Below are 25,529 nucleotides of genomic sequence, written 5' to 3' on the forward strand. Positions count from 1 at the left end.
TGTTTACAGAACAAAAAATGAGATATATCTCTTGGAAATATGCTACACCTGCTTCAAACTTGTTACAGAAAAGGAGACTTATTACTACTCCAACCTGATTCCTATAATCATCTATAATCAACAACTATATAAAAAGCTACAACAGAGGTAAGAGCACTGTGCAAGGTAATTTTATAATGGACTATTTCCTTTTTTGTCTGAAATTCTTGCATTATCCCACCTTGATTGATCTGTCCTTACATTAAATCTGCTTTCAAATACTGAGTTCCAGAGATGGGGAGAATTATCTTATTCTAAATAAAACTCTTTGATCTCAATGGCAATTTTTATTTGCACTACTATCTGCAATGAAGACAAAGGGAAACCAAATACCTAACACTGGCTTCAAATACTAAATGACACCCTCATATTTAATTTTCGATGACTTCTACAGCAATATTATAATCTTGAATATATCATGAATCATTCCTTTGAAAATTACATCACTGCCTACATTTTTATCATGCTTTTACAGTTTACATATATTACTTTTGATCCTCATAGCTGTTGTGAGGGGTAACCAATGATCTTTCCCACTGGACAAAGAAAGAACTGAGGTTCCTCTGAACTGTTATGTGACAGGGCCACTTCTGACTGTAATTTAAGTGTTTTCTCTGCCACTCTTGTGCTGGGAAGGCAACAATTTTGAAAAGAGTAATAGATGATACTATATCTCACATCGTTTTCCTAAGAATTAAATAAAATTACAAACGTAACATGCCCAGCTTAATACCTAATGGTGCAAGAATACATGTATTCCATCTACTGTCATCAAAAAAGAAAACTATTCCATCACTGATATATACATAATAGCCACAACCACCCTTCTAGTAAAGAAGCCAAAGAGCAAGAGAACAGGCAGTTTTAAAAAGTCTAAGTACGCCGGGCACGGTGGCTCACGCCTGTAATCCCAGCACTTTGGGAGGCGGAAGCGGGTGGATCACGAGGTCAGGAGATAGAGACCATCCTGGCTAACACGGTGAAACCCCGTCTCTACCGAAAACACAAAAAATTAGCCGGGCGTGGTGGTGGGTGTCTGTAGTCCCAGCTACTTGGGAGGCTGAGGCAGCAAATGGCGTGAGCCCAGGAGGCGGAGCTTGCAGTGAGCCGAGATTGTGCCACTGCACTCCAGCCTGGGCGACTGAACAAGACTCCATCTTTAAAAAAAAAAAAAAAAGTCTAAGTAGAGGACTTGCTTTGTTTTTAAGTGATTGCACTTGCTCTATTTTGCAGCAGCAAACATTCTGAATTAACAATTGTTAACACAAAACTGGATTTTTTCAGCCTTAAAAAAATTTTTTTTAATTATTAGTTGTTAGCTTATTATTTTCCAACTCTGGATCCAGATTGGCAGAACCTTTCTTTTTGAATGCCCCTTTAAGAACAACCACGTGAATGTCTGTATATTTACATAGGTGGGGTACACACATGTGCTGATACATATTTGCAGATGAGTGGAAGAGGGTTAGGACATAAAGTATGTGTGGGATGGAGGAATTAGGGCAGGATACAATCACTTTCTGCACTGTGAACAATGACTACTTTTGCTGTTTTTCTTTTTTTTTTGAGACGGAGTTTTGCTCTTGTTGCCCAGGCTGGAGTGCAATGGTGTGATCTCGGCTCAAAACAACCTCCGCCTCCTGGGTTCAAGTGATTCTCCTGCCTCAGCCTCCCAAGTAGCTGGGATTACAGGCATGCACTACCATGCCCAGCTAATTTTGTATTTTTAATAGAGACAGGGTTTCTCCAAGTTGGTCAGGTTGGTCTCGAACTCCCAACTTCAGGTGATCCACCCACCTCGGCCTCCCAAAGTGCCGGGATTACAGGCGTGAGCCACTGCACCCGGCTTTTATTGTTTAAGTCTACAAAATCTTTGGGTCAGTTTATATATTACAATAATCTATTTAAAAATTTAGGTTTATCAGAAACATTTTATTATATGTAGTACTTCATATTTGTTTTAAAAATCAATATTTTCTATTACTTGCATGGTTTTAACATTATAACTAATTCAAGTGTTGACACGAAAGAAAAACTTACAGAAAAAAAGTGCCTTTCAAATGAAAGTTAAATTTAACATACCTGGAAATCTACTGCTCTTTTATTTGCTAGGTCGGCCTTGTTTCCTGATAAAGCTATTACAATGTTAGGACTTGCTTGCCTCTGAAGTTCTTTAACCCAATTTTTTGCTCTTGCAAAGGACTCCTGTTAAACAAAGAAACAGCCATTGGGCATAGGCTCAAAAAATGGTTAGGAAGCATCTTTGTGATACAAGGCTTTAAAAGACTGTCCAAAGTGACTGTGGGAAAGAAATTCTTAGCACTACTGTATTATGAGACATTTTCATTTTTTTTTTTAAAACCAGATTTTCTAATTCACAAAAGCTTCAGCAGAAAGGTCATGATTGACTATCAAAAAAAGATTTTCCAAAATATTTAATCAAAATTCTGAACACCAAAAGTGGGTACTCAAATTAGTTTCACTGTGGAATGCATCCATACTTACCTCATTTGTGATATCATATACAACTATGGCTGCTTGTGCTCCTCTGTAGTACATTGGTGCTAGGCTATGGTATCGTTCTTGACCAGCTGTATCCCATATTTCAAACTTTACTGTAGTGTCATCAAGACATACAGTTTGGGTTAGAAAAGCAGCTGAAAGAAAAGGACTGCAATAAGTCAATTATTTTTCTCCAAATGTTTTCATAATAAACACCTGCTTGTATACATGTATCAAAATGTCACACTGTACCCCGTATGTACAACTATTACGTGTCAGATAAAAGTAATAAATGAGAGTAAAAGAAAAAGAAAACACCTAGAAACTTGACAGATTGCATACCCACAGTTAATAATAGCTTTAAATACTGGCAAATCTGTGCTTCTAAGCTATTTACATATATGCTTACATATAGGGCCTTTGCAGTGAAATCACAGATTGAAAAACTTCTGCATCTTAAAAAAGCTTGTTATAATACTAAATAAGCTTAAGACTACATTTCTTTCCTTCTTTTTTTTTTTTTTTTGATACAAGAGTCTCAGGCTAGAGTGCAGGGGCGTGATCTCAGCTCACTGCAACCTCCGCCTCCCGGGTTCAAGCAATTCTCCTGCCTCAGCCTCCTGAGTAGCTGGGACTACAGGCATGTACCACCACACGTGGCTAATTTTTGTAGTTTTAGTAGAGATGAGGTTTCACCATGTTGGCCAGGCTGGTCTCAAACTCCTGATCTCAGGTGATCCGCTCACCTTGGCCTCCCAAAGTGCTGGAATGACAGGCGTAAGCCACCAAGCCCAGCGAAGACTACATTTCAAAATTGCTCTACAATTAAAGAAATGCACTGATAGTCTTAAAAAATGGAAGTTGGGGGAAACCCAGTGTGCTTAAAAGTACCATCTACACTGCCGACACCATGACCTGTTCCATTTTACTAGTTTTTATTGGCACAGTCTGGCAATTTAGTCCCAGTCCGTTACCACCAAATTAGTATTTCTTGTTATATTATCTTTTTTTTTTTTCCTGAGACACAGTCTCGCTCTATCTCCCAGGCTGGAGTGCCTCCCAAAAGGGCTAAGATTATAGGCGTGAGACACCATACCGAGCCTCTTGCTATATTATTTTTTAAAACATTGTTACACTTTAATTGTGGTAGTCATTATTACCTTAACCTAGATTTAATTTGTTCAGTTGATTCAATATTTGCTCCTACCTTTCATTCCCTGCCATAAGAATTTTTTGGATCTGTACTTTCCCTGATTCTAATTTTAACACTAGGAAAGCAGCATTACAGGCCAGGCGCGGTGGCTTATGCCTGTAATCCCAGCACACTGGGAGGCTGAGGCGGGCAAATCACGAGGTCAGGAGATCAAGACCATCCTGGCCAACATGGTGAAATCCTGTCTCTACTAAAAATACAAAAATTAGCTCGACATGGTGGCGCTCGCCTGTGGTTCCGGTTACTCAGGAGGCTGAGGCAGGAGAGTTGCTTGAACCCACGAGGCAGAGGTTGCAGTGAGCTGAGATCGCACCACTGCACTCCATCCTAGTGACAGAGGCTCAGTCTCAAAAAAAAAAAAAAAAAAGTAGCATTATAAAATGATACAATATTGTTAAAATTAAAAGACCCACACACAGCCATTAGACCGCCCTCTGCTGCTGCTCTATCATTCACTGTAAATTGGTATGCTCCTCCCTTCCTTCTACGTTTAGCTCAAGGTGTGATATTCAAACCCTATTTCCAAACTGATATGCTCTTGAATTACAATTTTCTAAAACTGTCATATTACGCAAAAGAATTATGATATATTACTCTAAATTACAGCAGTTTATCTAGTGATGTTGACAGAGATGTACTAACCAGTAACAAATGTGCTAAAGAAACCAAGTCTACTGAGATACATCTCTTTCATGTTAGATACAACATTTATTTTTCATGCTCTTTTAGGTTAACTGGTTGCTGGCTTTAGTATCAACAACTAAAATCTTCTGAATTTTGCAAACATTACTGTAAACGTCTTCATTTTTACCTAGATTCTAATTAATAGTTTTACGAATTCTCACTAATCATATTGTAAATACATTCTAATCCAGTTCAAACTTTTTTCAAACCAACAATTAGCAGAATTCTCCATTTTCTAAAATACTGTATTTATGGTAAAGCATATCCAGAGAGCACTATGTCACTTTTTGAAGGTCATGAGAGGTTCTCCTGTAGGATCAAAAAATGTTTTTAAACTAAAATTTTAAACTAAAAGTCCCTAAGACAGTACTCTTAGCAAAAAGGAAAAGAGGAAAATAAGTCACAATACATAAGCCTTTTTTCAAGTATAGTTTGATGCAGACTTGCAAAAAAAGAAAAAGAATTAAAATGTGCATAGACTGTTTTATTTCTCAGACATACTATGATCACAAAGTATACTAGTACTAAAAACATTCACTTATACGTCCATAAGTAAACTTCAGGCTCAGGGAAATAACTATAGTCGTCCCTCAGTATCTGTGGAGGACTGTTTCCAGGACCTCCCCATATATCATGAAGGACTGGTTCTAGAATCCCCAACGGATAACAAAATCTGAGGATACTCAAGTCCCCGATATAAAATTGCAAAGTATGTGTATATAACCTAAGCACATCCTCCTGTATACTTTAAAGCATCTCTAGATTACTTATAATACCTAATACAATGCCTGCACATCATGTCATCCACATACATTCAACATAATATTAAGTGTGTAGCAAATTTAATTTTTGCTTTTTGGAGATAAGTGAATTTTTTCCCCCCTAATATTTTCAACCTGCAGTTGGTTGCATTTATAAATGTGGAACTCACAGATTCAGAGGGCCAACTGTATTAGAGATGTTGCCTTAAAGAAAATATGACCCAATTCTCAAGCCAGTTAAAGATACAAGAGGCCACCATACATGTACACCATACATGTACAAAAATGCCAAATACAAAGAAATTCCAACAAATACATTAAGAGAAACAAATGCCCATGACCAAGTACATTCTTTCAGAAATACAAAACTATTACATTAACAGGCTAATGAAGAAAAATCCATTTTATTTAAACAAGTTACAAAAAGGCATTTGAGTCAATATCCATTCCTAATAAACACATAAGATTCTTCCTTATAGCAAAACAGGGGATTATTTCTAAACCTAGGAACAAAACCAAGGGAAATCATGCTGGAACAGGAACAGATCCCACTCAGATTAACAAAGAAGATAATCAATTCATTCCTCAACTCTGCTTAGAAACCTTCCTTCATTCCACTCTAGTTAATATCTCCTACATCTGTGCTCCCAGAGTTCTCTGTGTAATAACATTTCACACCTTTTATAATCATTGGTTTATATCTTTTTCTTCTCCTTGATTGGGAGTTATCTGAGCAATGACCACAGGTTAAGTATCCCTTATCTGAAATGCTTGGAACCACGAGTGTTTTGGATTTGTAAAGATTTTGTAATATTTGCATAATGAAATATTTTTGGGAAGGGATCCAAGTCAAAACATGAAATTCGTTTGTTTCACATAAAGCTTGTACACATAGCCTGAAGCTAAAATAACTCTGTGCATTAAACCAAGTTTATGTACACTCATCAGAAAGCAAAGGTGTTAAGTGTGGAAACTGTTCATTTGTGACATCATATTGATGCTCGAAGAATTTGGGAGCATTTCAGACTTCAGATTAGGGATGCTCAACTTGTAGTAGCTCCTCTCTGTACCAGCATTTAATATAAATTCTTGTTCATACAGATGTTCAAAAAGATACATGGAACCATTTAGAGGCTACTTCAGATAACATTTGAATGCAGAGAGAGGCAGCTCCCAAATGTGAAAAAACAGGTATTTCACAAGGTCTCTACTCAAGTTGTAACACAACCTCATAAACAACATCAAGATATTTTTCACTTGATAACACTGTACTGTGCCAGGTGCGGTGGCTTCTGCCTGTAATCCCAGCACTTTGGGAGGCTGAGGCAGGTGGATCACCTGAGGTCAGGAGTTTGAGACCAGCCTGACCAGCATGGCGAAACCTCGTCTGTACTAAAAATACAAAAACAATTAGCCAGGGATGGTAGCGCATGCCTGTAACCCCAGCTACTCGGAAGGCTGAGGCAGGAGAATCACCTGAACTCGGGAGGCAGAGGTTGTGCCAATCCTCTTCAGCCTGGGCAACAAGAATGTAACTCTGTCTCAAAACAACCACCACCACCACCACCACCACCACCACCGTACTACTGTTCATGTGGTACGATAAAGCATAATTTTGGGGGAGAAAAAGACCAATATTACAGGCCTGGGAAAATCAGTTTTATAATATACTTTAAAAAATGAAAAGTGCTGCAGTACTACATGAATAGAAATATTACTTGAATAGTGTAGCCTAGTATAATAAACTCTTGATATACATAATACACCCTAAGACGTTCATGATTTCTCAAAGTCCTAAAGTTTTAAAATACTATTATAGTGGTTTTTTTTTGTTTTTTTTTTTGTTTTTTTTTTTTTTTTTTTTTTGAGATGGAGTTCAGCTCGTCGCCCAGGCTAGAGTGCAATGGCGCGATCTCAGCTCACTGAAACCTCTGCTTCCTGGGTTCGAGTGATTCTCCTGCCTCAGCCTCCCGAGTAGCTGGGATTACAGGCGGCCGCCACCACGTCTGGCTAATTTTTGTATTTTTAGTAGAGATGGGGTTTCACCATGTTGGCCAGACTGGTCTTGAACCCCTGACCTCCGGTGATCCATCCGCCTTGGCCTCCCAAAGTGCTGGGATTACAGGCATGAGCCACCACACCTGGCCAAATTCCACTACAGTGTTTAATTTCCCCTATAAAACTGAGTGAAGTGTAACTGACATTTAGGTGACATCTTCAAATTCTCAGTGCTCCTAAAAATACATCACTAGTAATTTATAAAGTTATGTAAACAATTCTGCCACTGAAAAGATAAACTACTACATCAATACTGTAGCAACATCAACCAACCACAAACTTACCTGAATCTGTAAAACCACTTTAATTTATCCAAAACGTCTATTTTCTGGCTAAGAACCATCACTCTTAGACCGCTTCATTTTCTCTTCACTTCCATCACCAGCACTAGCAGTTGGTTTTCTTTTCCGGCCCATATTTCACAAAGAAACAGCTTTTATCACTTCGAGAGTTACTGTGTACGCGATGACAAGTAGAGAAAAACAAAGCTGCGTTGAGATGTGGGTGCTGGCCTGTCTGATAGGCTCCCTCTGAGCTACGTGATCAGCTCCTATTTGCAAGCCTGGCAGCAAGCAAGTAACATTTCAGCCTCAGCAAAACTACAAATTACTTTACCACAGACCTTGGAATCAGGTAAGAATAGCTGAAGCTTTAAATGTCAAATTCGCAAATACCAAAGGCCTATTATAATATGCAAGACTCAAACAGTAAGCCAGGGGAAGACACTACAACACACTGGGCAAGGGAAAGGATATCCAAATTGATGGCATTAAACCAAAGATTAATAATTAAAAAAACAAAGTGGCCGAGCATGGCGGCTCACGCCTGTAATCCCAGCACTTTGGGAGGCCGAAGTGGGTGGATCACAAGGTCTGGAGTTCAAGGCCAGCCTGACCAACATGGTGACACCCCATCTTCACTAAAAATACAAAAATTAGCCAGGCATGGTGGCATGCGCCTGTAATCCCAGCTACTCAGGAGACTGAGGCAGGAGAATCGCTTGAACCCAGGAGGCAGAGGTTGCAGAGCTGAGATCGCGCCACCGCACTCCAGCCTGGGCGAGAGTGAGACTCCGTCTCAAGAAAAAAAAAGGAAAACAAAGTAACCGCCACCCCATAACTAAAATGATTCTACATGAATTAAACAGAAAGAGGAAAAATACAAAAACTGAGAAACCATACAACTTCAAGCCCAAACTTATTATTTATCAAAATTGACAGGAAAGAATTGCTTTATTAAAATTGGCCAAGATTCTACATAAGACTACAGATTTGATTACACAAAAATATGAGACTTCAGGTTTGCAAAACTTGTGTCATAACATCCATAACAAAGGGGCAAACCTAATGAGAAAAATTTCTACAATGGATGCTAAGTGATTAGTATTTTCAACGTGTAGAAAGCTATTACAAATGTTTACAAAAACTTTAGAACCTCGGGGATAAATGTGTAAAGAATTCACGAAAGAACAGAAAAGGAGACCAGTAGTCAACAAAATCATCCACATAGTAAAAACAATTTTTATCTCCTAAATTAGCATAATGAAAAAATAAAAATAGGGCAGGCATGGTGGCTCACGCCTGTAATCCCAGCACTTTGGGAGGCCGAGGCAGGTGTATCACTTGAGTTCAGGAGTTCAAGAACATCCAGGAACATGGCGAAACCCTGTCTCTACTAAAAAATACAAAAATTAGTTGGACGTGGATGTGGGCACCTGCAATCCCAGCTACTTGGGAGGCTGAGGCAGGAAAATCGCTTGAACTCAGGAGGCGGAGGTTGCAGTGAGCCGAGATCGTGCCTTTGCACCCCAGTCTGGGCAATAAGAGTGAGACTCCATCTCAAAAACAAAACAAAACAAAACAAAAAAGCAAACAAAAAAACCAAAAAACAGCAATTTGCAAAAAAACCCCAAGCACAGCTGATGATTTTGTACAACTCTGTTGGAAAGGATTTTGGCAACATGTAGCAAAGGCATGAAAATGCTAGTATTTTTAACCTAATAATCTCACGAAAACTCCAAAAGATAGTGTGAGGGCAGGAGAGTAGGTAGAACAAACTTTTAGCTCAAATAATTTAAAACTATTTAATAATTAAAAACAACCTTGTTAGTGAAATGAAATCCATCATCAAGAATTGGAAGTAAGGCCGGGCACAGTGGCTCATGCCTGTAATCCCAGCACACTGTGGGAGGCTGAGGCAGGAGGATCACTTGAGGCCAGGAGTTTGAGACCAGCCTGGCCAAAATGGGGAAACCCTAGCTCTTTTTTTTTTTGAGACGGAGTCTCGCTCTGTCGCCCAGGCTGGAGTGCAGTGGCGCTATCTCAGCTCACTGCAAGCTCCGCCTCCCGGGTTCACGCCATTCTCCTGCCTCAGCCTTTCCCAGTAGCTGGGACTACAGGTGCCCGCCACCACACCAGGCTAATTTTTTGTATTTTTAGTAGAGACGGGGTTTCACCGTGGTCTCGATCTCCTGACCTCGTGAACCGTCCGCCTCAGCCTCCCAAAGTGCTGGGATTACAAGCGTGAGCCACCGCGCCCGGCCCCTAGCTATTAAAAATACAAAAATTCCCTTTGCTTTCCTTCCCTCTCTCCCTCTCCCTCCCTCCTCCTCCCCTCCCTTCCCCTGTCCTCTCCTCTCCTCTCCTTTCTCACGGTCTCCCTCTGTTGCCCAGGCTGGAGTGAAGCAGCATGGTCTCCGCTCGCTGTAGACTCCTTGCCTCGGGCTCCCGTGATTCTCCTCCCTTGGCCTGCCGGGTGGCTGGGATTGCGGGCGTGCGCCACTACGCCTGGCTGGTTTTGGTATTTTTGGTGGAGGCGGGGTTTCGCCATGTTGGCCAGGCTGGTCTCCAACTCCTGGCCTCGAGTGGTCTACCCGCCTCGGCCTCCCGAGGTGCTGGGACTGCAGAGGGAGTCTCGCTCACTCTCACTTGGTGCTGGGTGTTGCCCCGGCTGGAGTGCAGTGGCGTGGTCTCGGCTCGCTGCAGCCTCCACCTCCCAGCCGCCTGCCTTGGCCTCCCACGGTGCTAGGATTGCCGCCTCTGCCTGGCCGCCGCCCCGTCTGGGAGGTGGGGAGCGTCTCTGCCTGACCGCCCACCGTCTGGGATGCGAGGAGCGCCTCTGCCTGGCCGTCCCGTCTGGGAGGTGAGGAGCGCCTCTACCCGGCCGCCCCATCTGGGAAGTGAAGAGCCCCTCTGCCCGGCCGCCCATCGTCTGGGAAGTGAGGAGCGCCTCTGCCCGGCCGCCCGGTCTGGGAAGTGAGGAGCGCCTCCGCCCGCCCGCCCGGTCTGGGATGTGAGGAGCGCCTCTGCCCGGCCGCCCCGTCTGGGAAGTGAGGAGCGCCTCTGCCCGGCTGCCCATTGTCTGGGATGTGAGGAGCGCCTCTGCCCCGCCTCCCATCTGGGAAGTGAGGAGCGCCTCTGCCCGGCCGCCCGGTCTGGGATGTGAGGAGCGCCTCTGCCTGGCCACTCCGTCTGGGATGTGGGGAGCGCCTCTGCCCGGCCGCCCCGTCTGGGAGGTCTACCACGGAGGCCAGACGCAGTGTGGGGGCTGGACGTGGTGGCTCACGCCTGTAGTCCCAGCACTCTGGGAGGCCGAGGCGGGTTGATCACTTGAGGCTAGGAGTTCGGGACTAGCTTGGCCAACATGGCGAAACATATGAAAAATACAACCAAACAACCAACCCAGCAACAACAAAACAGGTCTACCCTGGAGTCATACTCTAATTTTTTCTATTTTCCTCCCTTTCTGATCCTTTATCCCACTTTCTTTTTCTTCCTCTTCCTTCTCCTTCTTCTTTGTCAAAGACATAGAGGACTGAGTTATTATCATTGATCCATACAAAGTCCTTCTCTCATTTATTTTCTTTCATTCCCACCCCCCATTTCTATTCCCGGTCTTCCCACGTGAAACCTTCCTAATATGTTTGATATGCATCTTTTTGTATGTATTTTTAGAAAATGTTTATTGTTTTGTGTGCAAAAAAAGAAAAAAATTAATTAAAAAATACAAAAATTAGCTGGGCATGGTGGCACATGCCTGTAGTACCACCTACTCAGGAGGCTAAGGCATAAGAATACCTTAAATCCTGGAGGCGGAGGTTGCAGCGAGCTGAGATTGTGCCACTGCACTTCAGTCTGGGTGACAGAGAGGGACTGTCTCAAAAGGAAGAATCAGAAGTAGAGTAACTTGTGGGGAAAGAATGTAAAGAAAACACTAGGTAGTTTGGTTAGAGCATAATAAATCAGATTTTTTGGTTTTCAAAAATTTGAATTGCAGTAAAAGGAAATTTCGATGTGCTTTTTTTTTCAATTTTCAGTAGTAAATAAATGTGTATAAACAATAATATAGATTGTCATATTTGAGTACCTTTAAAAAAAAATCCCAATGTGTAAGTGAAAAAAAATACTAGTAACTAAGTATTAAGTAGCAATTAAATTAAAACTAAAAGGAAAGGATGCAGTGACTAGAGGGGAAAGGGTCTTGTTCAAAATTTCAGAAATAGAATGAGGCTTTGTGATAAAAAAAAAATTCAAGTTAGAGATTGTTAGAATCAGGTACTAAAGTTATCAGTGAAGACAGAAATTGGTTCACTGGGAAAATGAGTACTGACAGCAGTAATCCAACATAACAGATTTTCTCAGACAGATAAGCACTAACTTCAGATGATAAAATTACACACAGAGAAGAATACATAGCCGAAAACGGAAAAAAAAAAAACTGAGGCCATTTTTATTTCCTATGAAAGTATGTGTATACCGGAAGCACCCAGTGAATGGACTGCAGAAGCAACAGTCGTGAGTGTAGTTAGGGAAGAGTTACATTTCAATTAATGTGAGGAAGAGTAAAAAATAAAAGTAGAATAGGGCAAAGTATTACTCAGCACCCAGGAGGGAATAAAGAAAAAAACAGGGCACAGTAAAGCATACACACTGTGAGTAAACCCAAAAAGAAAATATTCCAAAAGCCTAACAACAAAATAAAAAATTATTATGTAGATAGCATATAGAAAGATAGCAATCTTCCCAAAATTAATCCATCTTAAGAGGTGATCTATACTAATTTATCTAGAATTCATTCTTAAATCAATAAGCATCTGATAAGGGACTGAAAGCTAGAATATATTAATATAAAGAACTCCTGTAACTCAGCAACAACAAAAAACCTGATTAGAAAATGGACAAAGGGCCGAGCGCAATGGCTCATGCCTGTAATCCCAGCACTTTGGGAGACTGAAATGGGTGGATCACCCGAGGTCAGGAGTTCAAGATCAGCCTGGCCAAAATGACGAAACCCTGTCTCTATTAAAAATACAAAAATCAGCTGGACGTGGTGGCAGTTGCCTGTAATCCCAACTACTCTGGAGGCTGAGGCAGAACTGCTTGTACCCAGGAGATGCAGGTTGCAGCAAGCCAAGATGGTGCCATGGCACTCCAGCCTGGGCGGCAGACTGAAACTCCATCTCAAAAAAAGAAAATGGACAAAGGACTTGAATTAACATTGATCCAATGAATATACACAAATGACCAATAACAGCTGGGCACAGTGGTTCACAACTGTAATCCCAGGACTTTGGAAGGCCAAGGCAATAGAACTGCTTAAGCAGGCGTTCAAGATCTGCCTGAGCAATATAGTGAGACTCTGTCTCTAAAAAATTTAAATATCAGCCAGGCAGGGGGGAATGCACTGGACTACTTGGGAGGTACAGACAGAAGAATCACTTGAGCTCAGGAGGTCAAGGCTGCAGTGTGCTGTGATCATGCTACTGCACTCCAGCCTGGGTGACAGAGGGAGACCCTGTTTCAAAAAACCAAAATAAATAAATAAATAAATAAATAAATAAATCCAATAAGCACATGGAAAGATGTTCAATATCACCAATCATTAGGGATATGCAAATCAAAACCACAAATTACCACTTCACTGCCACTAGAACGGCTATGATCAAACCAAGAGAAAAAGGTAAAGTGTGGGTGATCATGTGGCGAAACTGGAACTGCTTTGCAGCTGGTATGGAAAACTGTATAGAGATTTCTCAAATATATTAAAGATAGAATCACCATATGATCCAGCAATTCCTCTTACGGGCATACATCCAAAAGTAGTGAAAGCAGGAGCTTAAAACACTATTTGTACATCAATGTTCACAGCAACATTATTCATAACAGCTAAAGATGAAAGCAACCTAAGTGTCCAATGATGGACAAGCAAGATGAAGTATATACATACAATGGAATATTATCCAGCCTAAAAAGTTTTAGGAAGGAAATTCTGCACATGCTTTACAACATGGATGGAACGTTGAGGACATTATGCTAAATGAAATAAGGAAACCACTAAAGTACAAATACTGTACAATTCTACTTATGTGAGGTAGCTAGAGTAGTCAGAGTCGGACAGAAAAAGGTGAATGGTAGTTGCCAGACACGGGAAGAAGGGGTAGTTATTGTTTAGTGGGTGCAGAGTTTCAGTTAGGGAAGATAAAGTTTTGGATAGTTACACAACAATGTTAAAAGTACCTAATACCACTAAACTGTACACTCAAACATGGTTAAAATGGTAAATTTTGTGTTACGGATATTTTACTACAATTTTTAAAAGAAATATGGGTAAGGCGCAGTGGTTCACACCTGTAGTCCCAGCACTTTGGGAGGCTCAGGCGGGCATGCTGCTTGAGCCCGGGAGTTCGAGACCAGCCTGGGCAACATGGAGAAATCGTCTCTACTAACAAAAATACAAAAACAGGTGTGGTGGCGTGCACCTGTAGTCCTAGCTAGTGGGCGGGAGGGTTGGTGAGAGAGATTTGTGGCTCAGGCAGGAGGATCACCTGAGCCTGGGTGACAGTGAGACCCTGTCATCCCGTCCCCACCCCAACCCCTGCCCCAAAAAACAAAGGAAGGAAGGAAACAAATATAAAAATCTATGAGCAACATCTAAAGGTAATAGTTGTGAAATGATTTAAAATTCTGAAGAATATTAATGATGCACAGGGAAGATCCTGCATGAAGTCAAGAGTGAGGTAAAGAATAAAAATTAGTATTTCTCCAACACTGTCTAGGGTAAAGGATATTGAGAAGCCAATGCTTTTTACTATCACAGCTTGACAGCAACCCTTAAGGGACACCCAACTCTAAGGGAATCCACTAACCAGTACATAAGACAGTCAGCCACATGTCAACAGCTGAACATCGTCGCCCTAAGAATTTCTTTTTTTTTTTTTTTTTTTTGTTTAAAAGACAGGGTCTCTCACTGTCACCCAGGTTGGGGCAGTGGTGCAATCATAGTTCACTGCGCCCTTGAACTCCTGGCCTCAAGCAATCCTCCCAAGTCAGCCTCCGGAGTAGTTGGGACTATGGGCACGCACCACCACACCTGGCTAACACTAGGTATTTCTAACATACTGATGCACATTGTTTGAAAATTAATCTTAGGGCTGGGCACAGTGGCTCACACTTGTAATCCCAGCACTTTCAGAGGCCAAGGCGGGTGGATCACTTGATGTCAGGAGTTCGAGACCAGCCTGGCCAACATGGTGAAACCCCATCTCTACTAAAAATACACAAATTAGTCAGGCATGGTGGCATGCACCTGTAATCCCAGCTATCTGGGAGGCAGAGACAGGTGAACCCAGGAGGCAGATGTTGCAGTGAGCTGAGATTACACCACTGCATTCCAGCCTAGGGGACAGAGCGAGACTCTGTCTCAAATAAATAAATAAAGTAAGTAAGTAAGTAAGTTAATCTTAGGAGTTTTCACTAGGCATGGTAGCTCCCATGTGTGTAATTCCAGCATTTTAGGAGGCCAAGGTGGGACCTGAGGGAGTTCCAGACCAGCCTGGCCAACAAATGGTGAAACCTTGTCTCTACTAAAAATACAAAAATTAGCCAGACGTGGTGACATGCGCCTGTAGTCCCAGCCTCAGGAGGCTGAGGCACAAGAATCGTTTGAACCAGGGAGGCAGAGGTTGCAGTGAGCCAAGATCGCGCCACTGCACTCCAGCCTGGGTGACTCCATCTCAAAAAAAAAAAAAAATAAAATAAAATTAATCTTAGGAGTTTGTTAGTATTAAGTTAGTGCCCCAAACCTGATCACCCTAGAATAAACTGATAAAGTCAGTATGAGCACCTTCAGGGCTAAGACCCTGTGATTACCTCACCAAGTGGCATAATCCTAAGAAAGTCTCTGCTCACCAGATTAGATTTACGTAACAGGAACGGACCAAAACGGAATTGGGAAGAAGAATGAAAGAACACATTACAAAGACAAAAGATATTTTTTAAAAAATGATAGGGTACAGGTTGTTACAAGTTATTAACTACAATCAGATAAAGGATACCAAACAAATATCAAAAGAGAAAAGGTTACGGAAATTAGCTTAGCTTTAAGGGATATATAGATACAGATATATAGATATCTATAGGTAGGTAGGCAGATATATAAGTATCTACAGAAGACATTTTATCTGTAGACAACAGATACTTTACGAAACAGTTCAACAGTACTTCACTAAACTTGTCAAACGTGCAAGGATAGCGCCCAAGCTATTTTGCATACCAGGATTCCTTCCCTTCTTCTTAGTGATAGCCCTTTTCTCCTGGTTCAAGAACCTAGCACATAATGCTTCCTAGCCCTCAAGAGAATCTTCCAGACCTTTAAAACATTACTGGCCTTCAAAGTGATTCTTTCGTGCTTGGCAGTAAGCTTACATACTGAATGAATTTAAAATTTCTAATATTTGGCTGGGCACAGTGGCTCACACCTGTAATCCCAGCCCTTTGGGATTCCTGTCTCAGGAAGATTGCTTGAGGCCAGGAGTTCAAAACCAGCCTGGGCAACATAGCAAGACTCCATCTTAAAAATAAATTAGCCAGGCATGGTGGCACATGCACATGTAGTACCATCTACTTGGGATGCTGAGGTGGGAGGATCATTTGAGCCCAGGGGGTGGAGGCTGCAGTGAGCCATCATCATGCCACTGCTCTTCAGCCTGGGTGACAGAGGAAGACCTTGTCTCTCAAAACAAAAACAAAAGTTCTGATAGCTGAGAATTTTACAACATAATAGAAAAGACGACTAAAGGAGAGAGAACAGAGAAGGAAAACTTAAAACTCCTACTAACAGTTAGAGGAAACCTGTAATCCTAGGATATAATTATCTAGGCCAACCCACAAAGAAATTGGGTGTATCTCTAAGGGATAAAATAGTGCTGAAGACTAGAATTCTTTTGATCCTACAAAACAATTTTATTAGGATAAAATTCCTTTGGGTTCAGTACTCACCTCTAGAAATTGATCTTACAAAAATAAGTTGGGGGGGTGAAATTCTAAGATATCCCCTATTAGGTGATTACATAAAACAGCAAACAAAAAAGCAAACATTAAAAGCCCAACAATGGAACAGTTAAAAAATAATAAAAAGAGAAGATTGCCAGATACTAAAATATGACAATATAAATGTACTGAGAAATATTACCATTAATAAATCAAATGGAACACAGTAGTGTGACTATTATAAAGAAATCTATATAGAAATAACATGAGGTTATGAATAGTTCACAGAAAAACTAAACACAGGCTGGGCATGGTGGCTCATGCCTTTAATCCCAACACTTTGGGAGGTCAAGGTAGGAGGATGGCTTGAGGCCAAGAGTTTGAGACTACCCTGGGCAACATAATGAGAACCCTTCTCTACAAAAATTTAAAAATCAGCGAAGTGTGTTGATGCATACCTGTAGTTCCAGCTACTTGGGAGGCTGAAGTGGAATTATCATTTGAGCCCAGGAGTTCAAGGCTGCAGTGAGCTATGATAGCGTCACTGCACACCAGCCTGGGCAAGTGACACCCCGATTCAAAAAAAAAGAAAAGAGAAACCAAACACAATGGGCTCTAAAAATATATACTGCAGATATACTCAGAATATGTGAGAAATTACTGCTCACTGTTATTTAGGACAGTACTATTACAGCCAAAGCTATAACAATGTGCATATCTAAAACTAGAGAACTGGTATTACTAATATGACCCATGCAAGGGAATACTGTTACAGCCAAGAAAAATGCGGATGTTCTTTTGATATAGATAGGTCTTATGGTAAACAGTATTTTTTTTCTTTTTTTTCAAGATGAACTCTTGCTCTGTTGCCCAGGCTGGAATGCAGTGGTGCAATCTCAGCTTACCACAACCTCCGCCTCCCAGTTTCAAGCCATTCTCCTGCCTCAGCCTCCTGAGTAGCTGGGACTACAGGCACATGCCACCATGCCCGATTAATTTTTGTATTTTTAGTAGAGAAGGGGTTTCACTATGTTAGCCAGGCTGGTCTCGAACTCCTGTCCTCGTGATCTGCCCACCTCAGCCTCCCAAAGTGCTGGGATTACAGGTGTGAGCCACCACGCCCAGCCAGTAGATTGTATTTTCTAAGGCAGCTGCAACAAGACATTCCATATCACATTCTTCTTACAATGTGATATTGACACTCTTCCCTTCAATCTGTACAGGACTGTGACTAGAATAGAACTGATGCTATCTATCTATGTGACTTCTGGAGCAAAGTCATAAAAGGCTACTACATGTAGGTGTGTTCTAGCTAACAGCCCCATCTGAGGTCCCAACCAACAGCCAGCACCAGCTGCCAGATGTGTTGAGATGATTCTTGCCCCATAATGAACTGCAAATCCAAGGGAAAGATCAGAGTGAGAACCACTTACTAAGCCCACTCACCAGAACCATGGAGATGACAAAATAATTTTAAGTCTCTACATTTTGGAGGAGTCATTTGTGTCTCAGCAATAGATAACTAGAACAGCATTAAAGTGAAAAATAAAAAGTGTATTACAGTAGGTCCGACATATTTCAAATTTTGTAAAAAGGGAGACAAGAATATATAGATTTGAGTATAGTGGTAACTTGGAAAGGATATATAACAAAGTAACATCATCTTTGGGGAAAAGAACTGTGTGGGCTAGACAGAAGATGAGGGGGAGATTTTTCACTGTAAACCTTATAAACCTCTTGAATTTTGACTCACATGAACAAATTAATGCATTTGATTAAAGTCAGTTAAAATACAGCGTGTGATACATGATGATGGCATAAAAATGAAAATGGTGGTGATAATTTAGGAATATGTACAATAATCATCTTATATTCTTTTGTTCTCAAACTACTTTCACATTATTTTCCTTAAGTGATATATAGCAAGAAGGCCCCTACCTGTCAAATACTACATATTATTTAACAGAACGCTTGTCATGTGTACTCTTAACTATGAGCCAAATTTTCTAGTCTGATAGGTTCTTGCAAGGTGAAATACACATACACAGTACATTCCAGAACATGAATGACATTTCAGAAAGATGTGTTTAATCCAGCTGTCACCTAGTTGCAAAACTTCAAGCATATACTTAACCTTTATTGCTTCAATTTTCTTATCTATAAAATTAGTACCTCCCCATATAGCCATGGTAAGGTACAGATGAAACTTGTGAAAATTCTGTTTAAGTTCTAGGAATGTATCACATAACAAGTAATTATTGTAAGTGTCCTATCTTTAAATTATCCTTTATTTCCTAGAAGTCACATTTTTCTAAAATTTACAGATTACTTATGAATGCAATAGAGGAGAAAATTCTATTCATGTTATACCTCAAATAAAAATGATAGTAACTAGGTGGAACACATTCTGGCTCTAGTTTTATGCAAAGATAAAGAACAGTTTTTTGACTGAGAAAAGCTGAAGGTGTCTGATAATTACGCAGTGACTAGTCACGTATCAAGATTACCCACTTCTTCTTTGGGCCCCAAGGAATACCCAACAACTACTACTGCGAACACTTAAGGCTTAAAAAACCATGAATAACTAACCAGTTCTTCATCCTGCTTCTACCTTTCCTCAAATGGAGGATGAATGCTGTTTAGCAACACTTACTTCAGATATTCTGATTTGTAGAGCATTCTTATTTTCAAAGTCCAACATATGACTTCAGTAACACTTAACTTTCATCTTGAAGAATTTAGCAACTAGGTAACTAAAGTTTACATATACATCAAGGTAGCCAATGAATTAAAAAACAAAAAGTGATGCCTGAAAAAGTGGCTTACGCCTGTATTCCCAGCACTTTGGGAGGCTAAGGCAGGTTGATTGCTTGAGCTCAGGAGTTCGAGACCAGCCTGGGAAACATGGAGAACAGCCATCTCTACCAAAAATACTTTCTGATACATTGATAGTTAAAATTTGTGAAAGTTAATCATTTGGTTTCAAGCAAAATAATATTATCTTTATGCATCATATTTTCTCCTAAAAAGTACATATTCAGAATTTGAGAGGTTGTTACCCAGAGAAGTTGGTAGAGATTTGATATATCAGATTCATATCACAACCTAAAAAAATCTTTCTGTAGTCTTAATTATTCCCCGATTTCTTAGTTTAAAATATTATCATATGTGGCTATGTAAACATTCCTGGGTGCCGGGAGCAGGGGCACACATGCCTGTGGTCTCAGCTACTCAGGAGGCTGAGGTGGGAAGATGCGCTGGAGCCCACAAGTTGAGGCTGCAGTGATCCATGATCATGCCACTGCACTACAGTCTGGCACAGAGCGAGACCCCTGTGAAAAACAAACAAAAACCTTTAGAAGTACTCTTACTGTTTTTCTTACTCTCACACATTTTTATTCTCTTTCACAAAGAGATCTGCTGAAAAGGCTCTTGATGTAACTCCAAATGATATTATCCTATCATAAATTTACTCAGCATACTTCATAAACAAGATTATGTATATGCAATGTCAGGTTATTACGGCATATGATCTAAAAAAGGGAGAAAGAAACAGTTTGCCAAAATTTCCCATGTTTCTATCAAGTAAGAATTCTTATTCTGTTCTAAAAGCAAAATTTTAAAACACTTCCCATCCCACAGCCTCCACCAATTATTATTCAAAACCAAGTGTCTTTCATGTGCCTCTCAAGATTGTCTCCAAAAAGATCAATTATCTGGAAACCTTATATATTCAGAACACAGCCTAGCGCGGTAGCTCATGCCTATAATCTCAGCACTTTGGGAGGCCAAGGCAGGAGATCACCTGAGGTCAGGAGTTTTAAGACCTGCTTGGGCAACATAGCAAGACCTCGCCTCTACAAAAATTTCAAAATTAGCCAGGCATGGTGGTGCACACCTGTAGTCCCAGCTACTCGGGAGGCTAAGGTGAGACGACTGCTTGACCCAAGAGGCTGAGGCTGCAGTGAGCCATGATCACATCACTGCACTTCACCCTGGGCAATAGAGCTAGACTCTGTCTCAAAAAAAAAAAATCAGAACACAACCAGAAAGCTAGCAAAAGTAGACTAAATGCAGCCAGAATAAATCTCACAAAGTCCAAACACTAAAGCTTATGCAAATTTACAGATTTCCTCGGAATGTAACTGAGACTACTTTCTATGTATATCTTCTTTTGGAGATATATATATGTATATCAGTACATAACAGGAAGATCAGCTGGAGATTTAGGCTTAATTTTTAAAAAGTGGCATATAAGATCACTTTTAAAAACCTTTAATATATAGCACCAGATTACAATGTTTACTCAATCTGTCTCTCAAACTATACCAAGAAGTCGTCCCTGATTTCTACTTTTAGAATCATCAGAGATGATTTCTGGTTTTATTTTGATTTGCTTTAGACAACCTAATACTTCCCATATATAACAAATAAAAGCAGCAAATTAGTGAATCAGTAGCAGTTCACTAAGAGCTATTTCGCAAAATCATTCTATCAAACAGCTTGAATACTTCCAAAGCACCAGAGGGCATCAACACATTAAGCACAGCAAGGCAAAAACATGCTCATAATGATTCCAAATCTTGAAATACATTTTAAGAAAACAAAAGTTAAATTGTATTGACTGTATTGTTTAATGAGAAGAGTACAGTTTATAAGAACATCTGCTCTACAAGAATCCTTTTTTTTTTTTTTTTTTTTTTGAGACAGTGTCTCGCTCCGTCACCCAGGTTGAAGTGCAGTGGTGCGATCTCAGCTCACTGAAACCTCCGCCTCCCAAACTGAAGCAATTCTCATGTCTCAGCCTCCCCTGCCTCAGCACCCTGTCACCCAGGGTGAAGTGCAGTGGTGTGATCTCAGCTCACTGCAACCTCCGCCTCCCAGGTTGAAGCAATTCTCATGCCTCAGCAGCTGGGATTACAGGCACATGACACCACACCCCGCTAGTTTTTGTATTTTTAGTAGAGACAGTGTTTTGCCATGTTGATCAGGCTCGTTTCGAACTCCTGACCTCAGGTGATATGCCTGCCTCGGCCTTCCAAAGTGTTGGGATTACAAGCGTGAGCCACCACGCGTAGCCTACAAGAATTCTTACCTAGTTCAATACTCTAGTGTTACAAATGTGTAAACAGAGTTCACATAAATGCTTATGAAAGCATGTGCAGATGAGAACCATGCATACTGACTCCCAGCTCACAGGAATGTTTACATAGCCACATATGATAATATTTTAAACTAAGAAATCGGGGAATAATTAAGACTACAGAAAGATTTTTTTAGGTTGTGATATGAATCTGATATATCAAATCTCTACCAACTTCTCTGGGTAACAACCTCTCAAATTCTGAATATGTACTTTTTAGGAGAAAATATGATGCATAAAGATAATATTATTTTGCTTGAAACCAAATGATTAACTTTCACAAATTTTAACTATCAATGTATCAGAAAGTAGAATGAATATTTCAAACACACATTTTTTCTCATGAATCAAAAACCACATGCTGGTGGTTTGGTCTCTAGGTCTTCTATCCTTTCTCAAAAGTACTTTTAACAACGTGCACATGCAAAAAGATAAAAAGCACATTAAATAAATGCACCGATTATAATTATACAAACAAGTCATTCTGATGGCTAAAAAGAGAAGGGCAATGGTAGAAAGCTTTCTACTACCGGAAAAACATGAGTTACTTGGATTTAAATTTTCTGGCTAGCTTTTCTCTGTTTAGGAAGTAACTTTATTCCCCCCAGCTTTATTAAGGTATTGTTGAAAAATAAAAATTGTTATGTATTTACAATATATACTTACAATATATAACATGATGTTTTGATACATGTACACATTGTGAGGTGACTAAATCAAGGTAATTCAATATTGATCACCTCGCCTACTTACCTTTTTTTTTTTTTGAGACACAGTCTCACTCTGTTGCTCAGGCTAGAGTGCAGTGGTGCTATCTGGGCTCACTGCAACCTCCGCCTCCCAGGTTCAAGCAATACTCATGCCTCAGCCGCCCGAGTAGCTGGAATTACAGGCGTGTGTAACCACGCCTAACTAATTTTTGCTTTTTTTTTTTTTTTTAGTAGGGATGGGGTTTGGCCATGTTGGCCAGGCTGGTCTCAGGCGATCTGCCCACTTTGGCCTCCCAAAGTGCCATGTGCCCGGCACTTACTATTTTTTAATGGTGAGGATATTTAAGAATTTAGCAGTTTTCAGGTACACATTATTAAGCAGTTACCGGAAGAAACTTTCTTTAATATATGCAAACATGTAGTACTTTAGCCTTGTAATTTCTCCCTCTGAGAAACTTCCACAAATAACACAGTTGGGCTGGGCACAGTGGCTTACACCTTTGATCCCAGCACATTGGGAGGCTGAGGTGGGAGGACTGCTGTAGCCCAGGAGTTTGAGACCAGCTTAGGCACCAACAGTGAGACCTGTCCTTACAAAAAAATTAGCAAAGTGTGGGGTGCATGCCTATAGTCAGTCCCAGCTACTTGGGAGGACCCCTTGAGGCCACGTAGAGGCTGTAGTGAGTTTTGATGCCAACACTGCACACCAGCCTGGGCAACAGAGCAGGCTGTTTAAATAAAAAAAAAAAAAAAAAAAAAAAAAAAAAAGGAAAGAAACAAAATTTTTCAAATCTTCAAATTTTCTAAATCAAATGCTATGCACTAGGTGTAACAGCTACCATCTCAAGATAATACTATGTCATGACAAAACAACAAAAATATCAACAGGGATAAAATAACTCAGCCAAAAGTAACAGTGGTGATGGTAACTGTAATAGCTATAATTTAATAAATCTTTTACTGTGCCAGGCACCGTGGTAAAAACTTCAATCTGGATACAGTCTTCTCTCTTAACCACAGTAGTTTATTCTTGAGAATGACTTGGCCATAAACTGTTAGGTAAAATAGTATGTTAATAATAACTTCGAAATAAGCCTTATTTTTCTTCATTTTAACGTAACTTTTATTCCTGTTACAGGTTGTTTTAGAATAAAAACAACTAGTTGGCCATGCTAACCAATTTAGATGGATGTTAATATAAGTAGAAACAGCACTTCACTTAGAGTTAATAATTGCACTAAATTTCTTTTCTTTTTTTTTTTTTTTTTTTTTTTTTTTTTTTTGAGACAGAGTCTTGCCCTGTCGCCCAGGCTGGAGTGCAATGGCGCAATCTCGGCTCACTGCAACCTCTGCTTCCTGGGTTCAAATGTTTCTCCTGCCTCAGCCTCCTGAGTAGCTGGGGTTACAGGCACCCACCACCACGCCTAGCTAATTTTGGTATTTTTAGTAGAGACGAGGACACACCATGTTGGCCAGGCTGGTCTCGAACTCCTGACCTCGTGATCTGCCAGCCTCACCCTCCCAAAATACTGGGATTACAGGCATGAACCACCGTGCCCGGCCTACACTAAATTTCTTAATTAATTTTGTGTATTATCAGGCCTTGATCATTTGCAACAAGAAAGGAGAGCAGCAGTGGTACAGATGACTGAAAACTATGGGTACTCCCTAAGTAGAAAAAAAGCAGAATACTCTTGATTGGACAGAGGGATCATACTTTCCTAAAGACGTCTGGCAGGTGGCTAACAGGAAGGCATTCTCCTATAAAGAGATACAGATAACATGTAATGTGAGCAGTACATAATACATGTAATTCACAAACTAGGTTAGTTGCATGAACAATTTTTTTTTAAGACGGAGTCTTGCTGAGACACCTAGGCTAGAATGCAATGGCATGATCTCAGCTCATTGCAACCACCTCTTCCGCCTCCTGGGTTCAAGCGAATCTCCTGCCTCAGCCTCCCAAGTAGCTGGGACTACAGGTGCACGCCACCATGCCTGGCTAATTGTTGTATTTTTAGCAGAGACAGGGTTTCATCATATTGGTCAGCTGGTCTTGAACTCCTGACCTCATGATCTGCCCGCCTCAGCCTCCCAAAGTGTTGGGATTACAGGTGTGAGCTACCGCGCCCAGTCAACAATCTTTTTAAAAATCCGACAAACACCACACCTCAAAAAAAGACCCCAACTATTCCACGTATGGGTGAATCAATGTTAGTACCAATGTAAAATCAACTACTCAGAACACACAAAGCAGTGGTTCTCAAACTTAGCATGCCATCAGAATCATCTGGAAAACTTATTAAAACCTAGATTGTTGCTCCCACCCAAATGTTTTGATTCAACACGGGATTCTGCATTTTAACAAGTTCCTAGTTAATACAGCTGCTTCTGGAAGTGGGAATGCTCTTTGAGGACCACTGTTCCAAGCTAATGTACAAAAATCGCAGAACCAGCAAGAGGAATGTTAATATTTTCATGTACAGTTCCATCACCTAGAGTTTATAAGACATTTTTTGATTAGTGCATACAAAATTATAACTGTGGTATGAAGCACTTTTCTCAGAAGAGAAAGGATTGTCTGCTTGCTATTTCACTGCATATTCTAACCACTGAGGATTAATCTGTTTATAAATATCACATAAATGTCTTCTTAAAAATAACTATTTTTTGAGAAGAGAAACTCACTAGGAATCTTTAAAGTTTTTTCAGGTATTCAAGGTGCTAAACGAAAGATGGCCAGCCCTCATTCAACAAGTATTCAATGAAGAGCTACCAAGCCTAGAGATGCAGTACCAAGTAAAGAAGAAGACAACTCTCTGAGCCTACTGCTCCTTGCTAATCTCTGGGCTAACTTTAGACAAACAATAGAAACATAAATGTCATGCAAACTTTAAACCCCTACAAACAAGCTAGAATTCTCTAAATTGCTAAATCTGCTGCACGCAATTTCATCAAGAGTGCTATAGGGGTAAGATGCATGAAATATGGTGAGGCAACAGGGATTTTTTTTTGAGACAGGGTTCTCACTGTCACTCAGGCTGGAGTGTGGTGGTGCAGTCTCGGCTCACTGTAACCTCCGCCTCTTGAGTTCAAGCAATCCTCTCACCTCAGCCTTCTCAGTAGCTGGGACTACAGGTGTGTGCCACCATG

The 25,529-nt window shown here is 40.6% G+C and overlaps 1 protein-coding gene and 1 long non-coding RNA gene across 6 annotated transcripts in view; one reads left to right on the plus strand and one right to left on the minus strand.

The window, feature by feature from the left end:
• Positions 1-25,529, minus strand: part of RAB5A (RAB5A, member RAS oncogene family) — a 39,744-nt gene that overhangs the window by 6,589 nt on the left and 7,626 nt on the right. For 2 of the 4 annotated variants that reach the window (XM_055286258.2, XM_063637496.1), the window contains 2 exons: positions 2,545-2,696; positions 2,122-2,244 (listed from right to left, as the gene is read on the minus strand). In XM_055286258.2, coding sequence (XP_055142233.1) covers positions 2,122-2,244; positions 2,545-2,696 — 275 coding nt within the window. The remainder of the gene's footprint in view (positions 1-2,121; positions 2,245-2,544; positions 2,697-25,529) is intronic. The other 2 variants (XM_055286269.2, XM_063637504.1) reach the window with 2 other exon arrangements.
• Positions 8-25,392, plus strand: LOC134736377 (uncharacterized). 2 transcript variants are annotated; one of them, XR_010120358.1, is made up of 4 exons: positions 8-147; positions 6,273-6,390; positions 7,643-7,890; positions 25,080-25,392. It is a non-coding gene; the product is annotated as an uncharacterized lncRNA (long non-coding RNA). The 2 variants fall into 2 exon arrangements; XR_010120359.1 differs by lacking the exon at positions 25,080-25,392 and adding an exon at positions 17,747-17,958.

The sequence above is a fragment of the Symphalangus syndactylus genome, chromosome 1 (assembly GCF_028878055.3).
Source record: "Symphalangus syndactylus isolate Jambi chromosome 1, NHGRI_mSymSyn1-v2.1_pri, whole genome shotgun sequence".
Classification (NCBI taxonomy): domain Eukaryota; kingdom Metazoa; phylum Chordata; class Mammalia; order Primates; family Hylobatidae; genus Symphalangus; species Symphalangus syndactylus.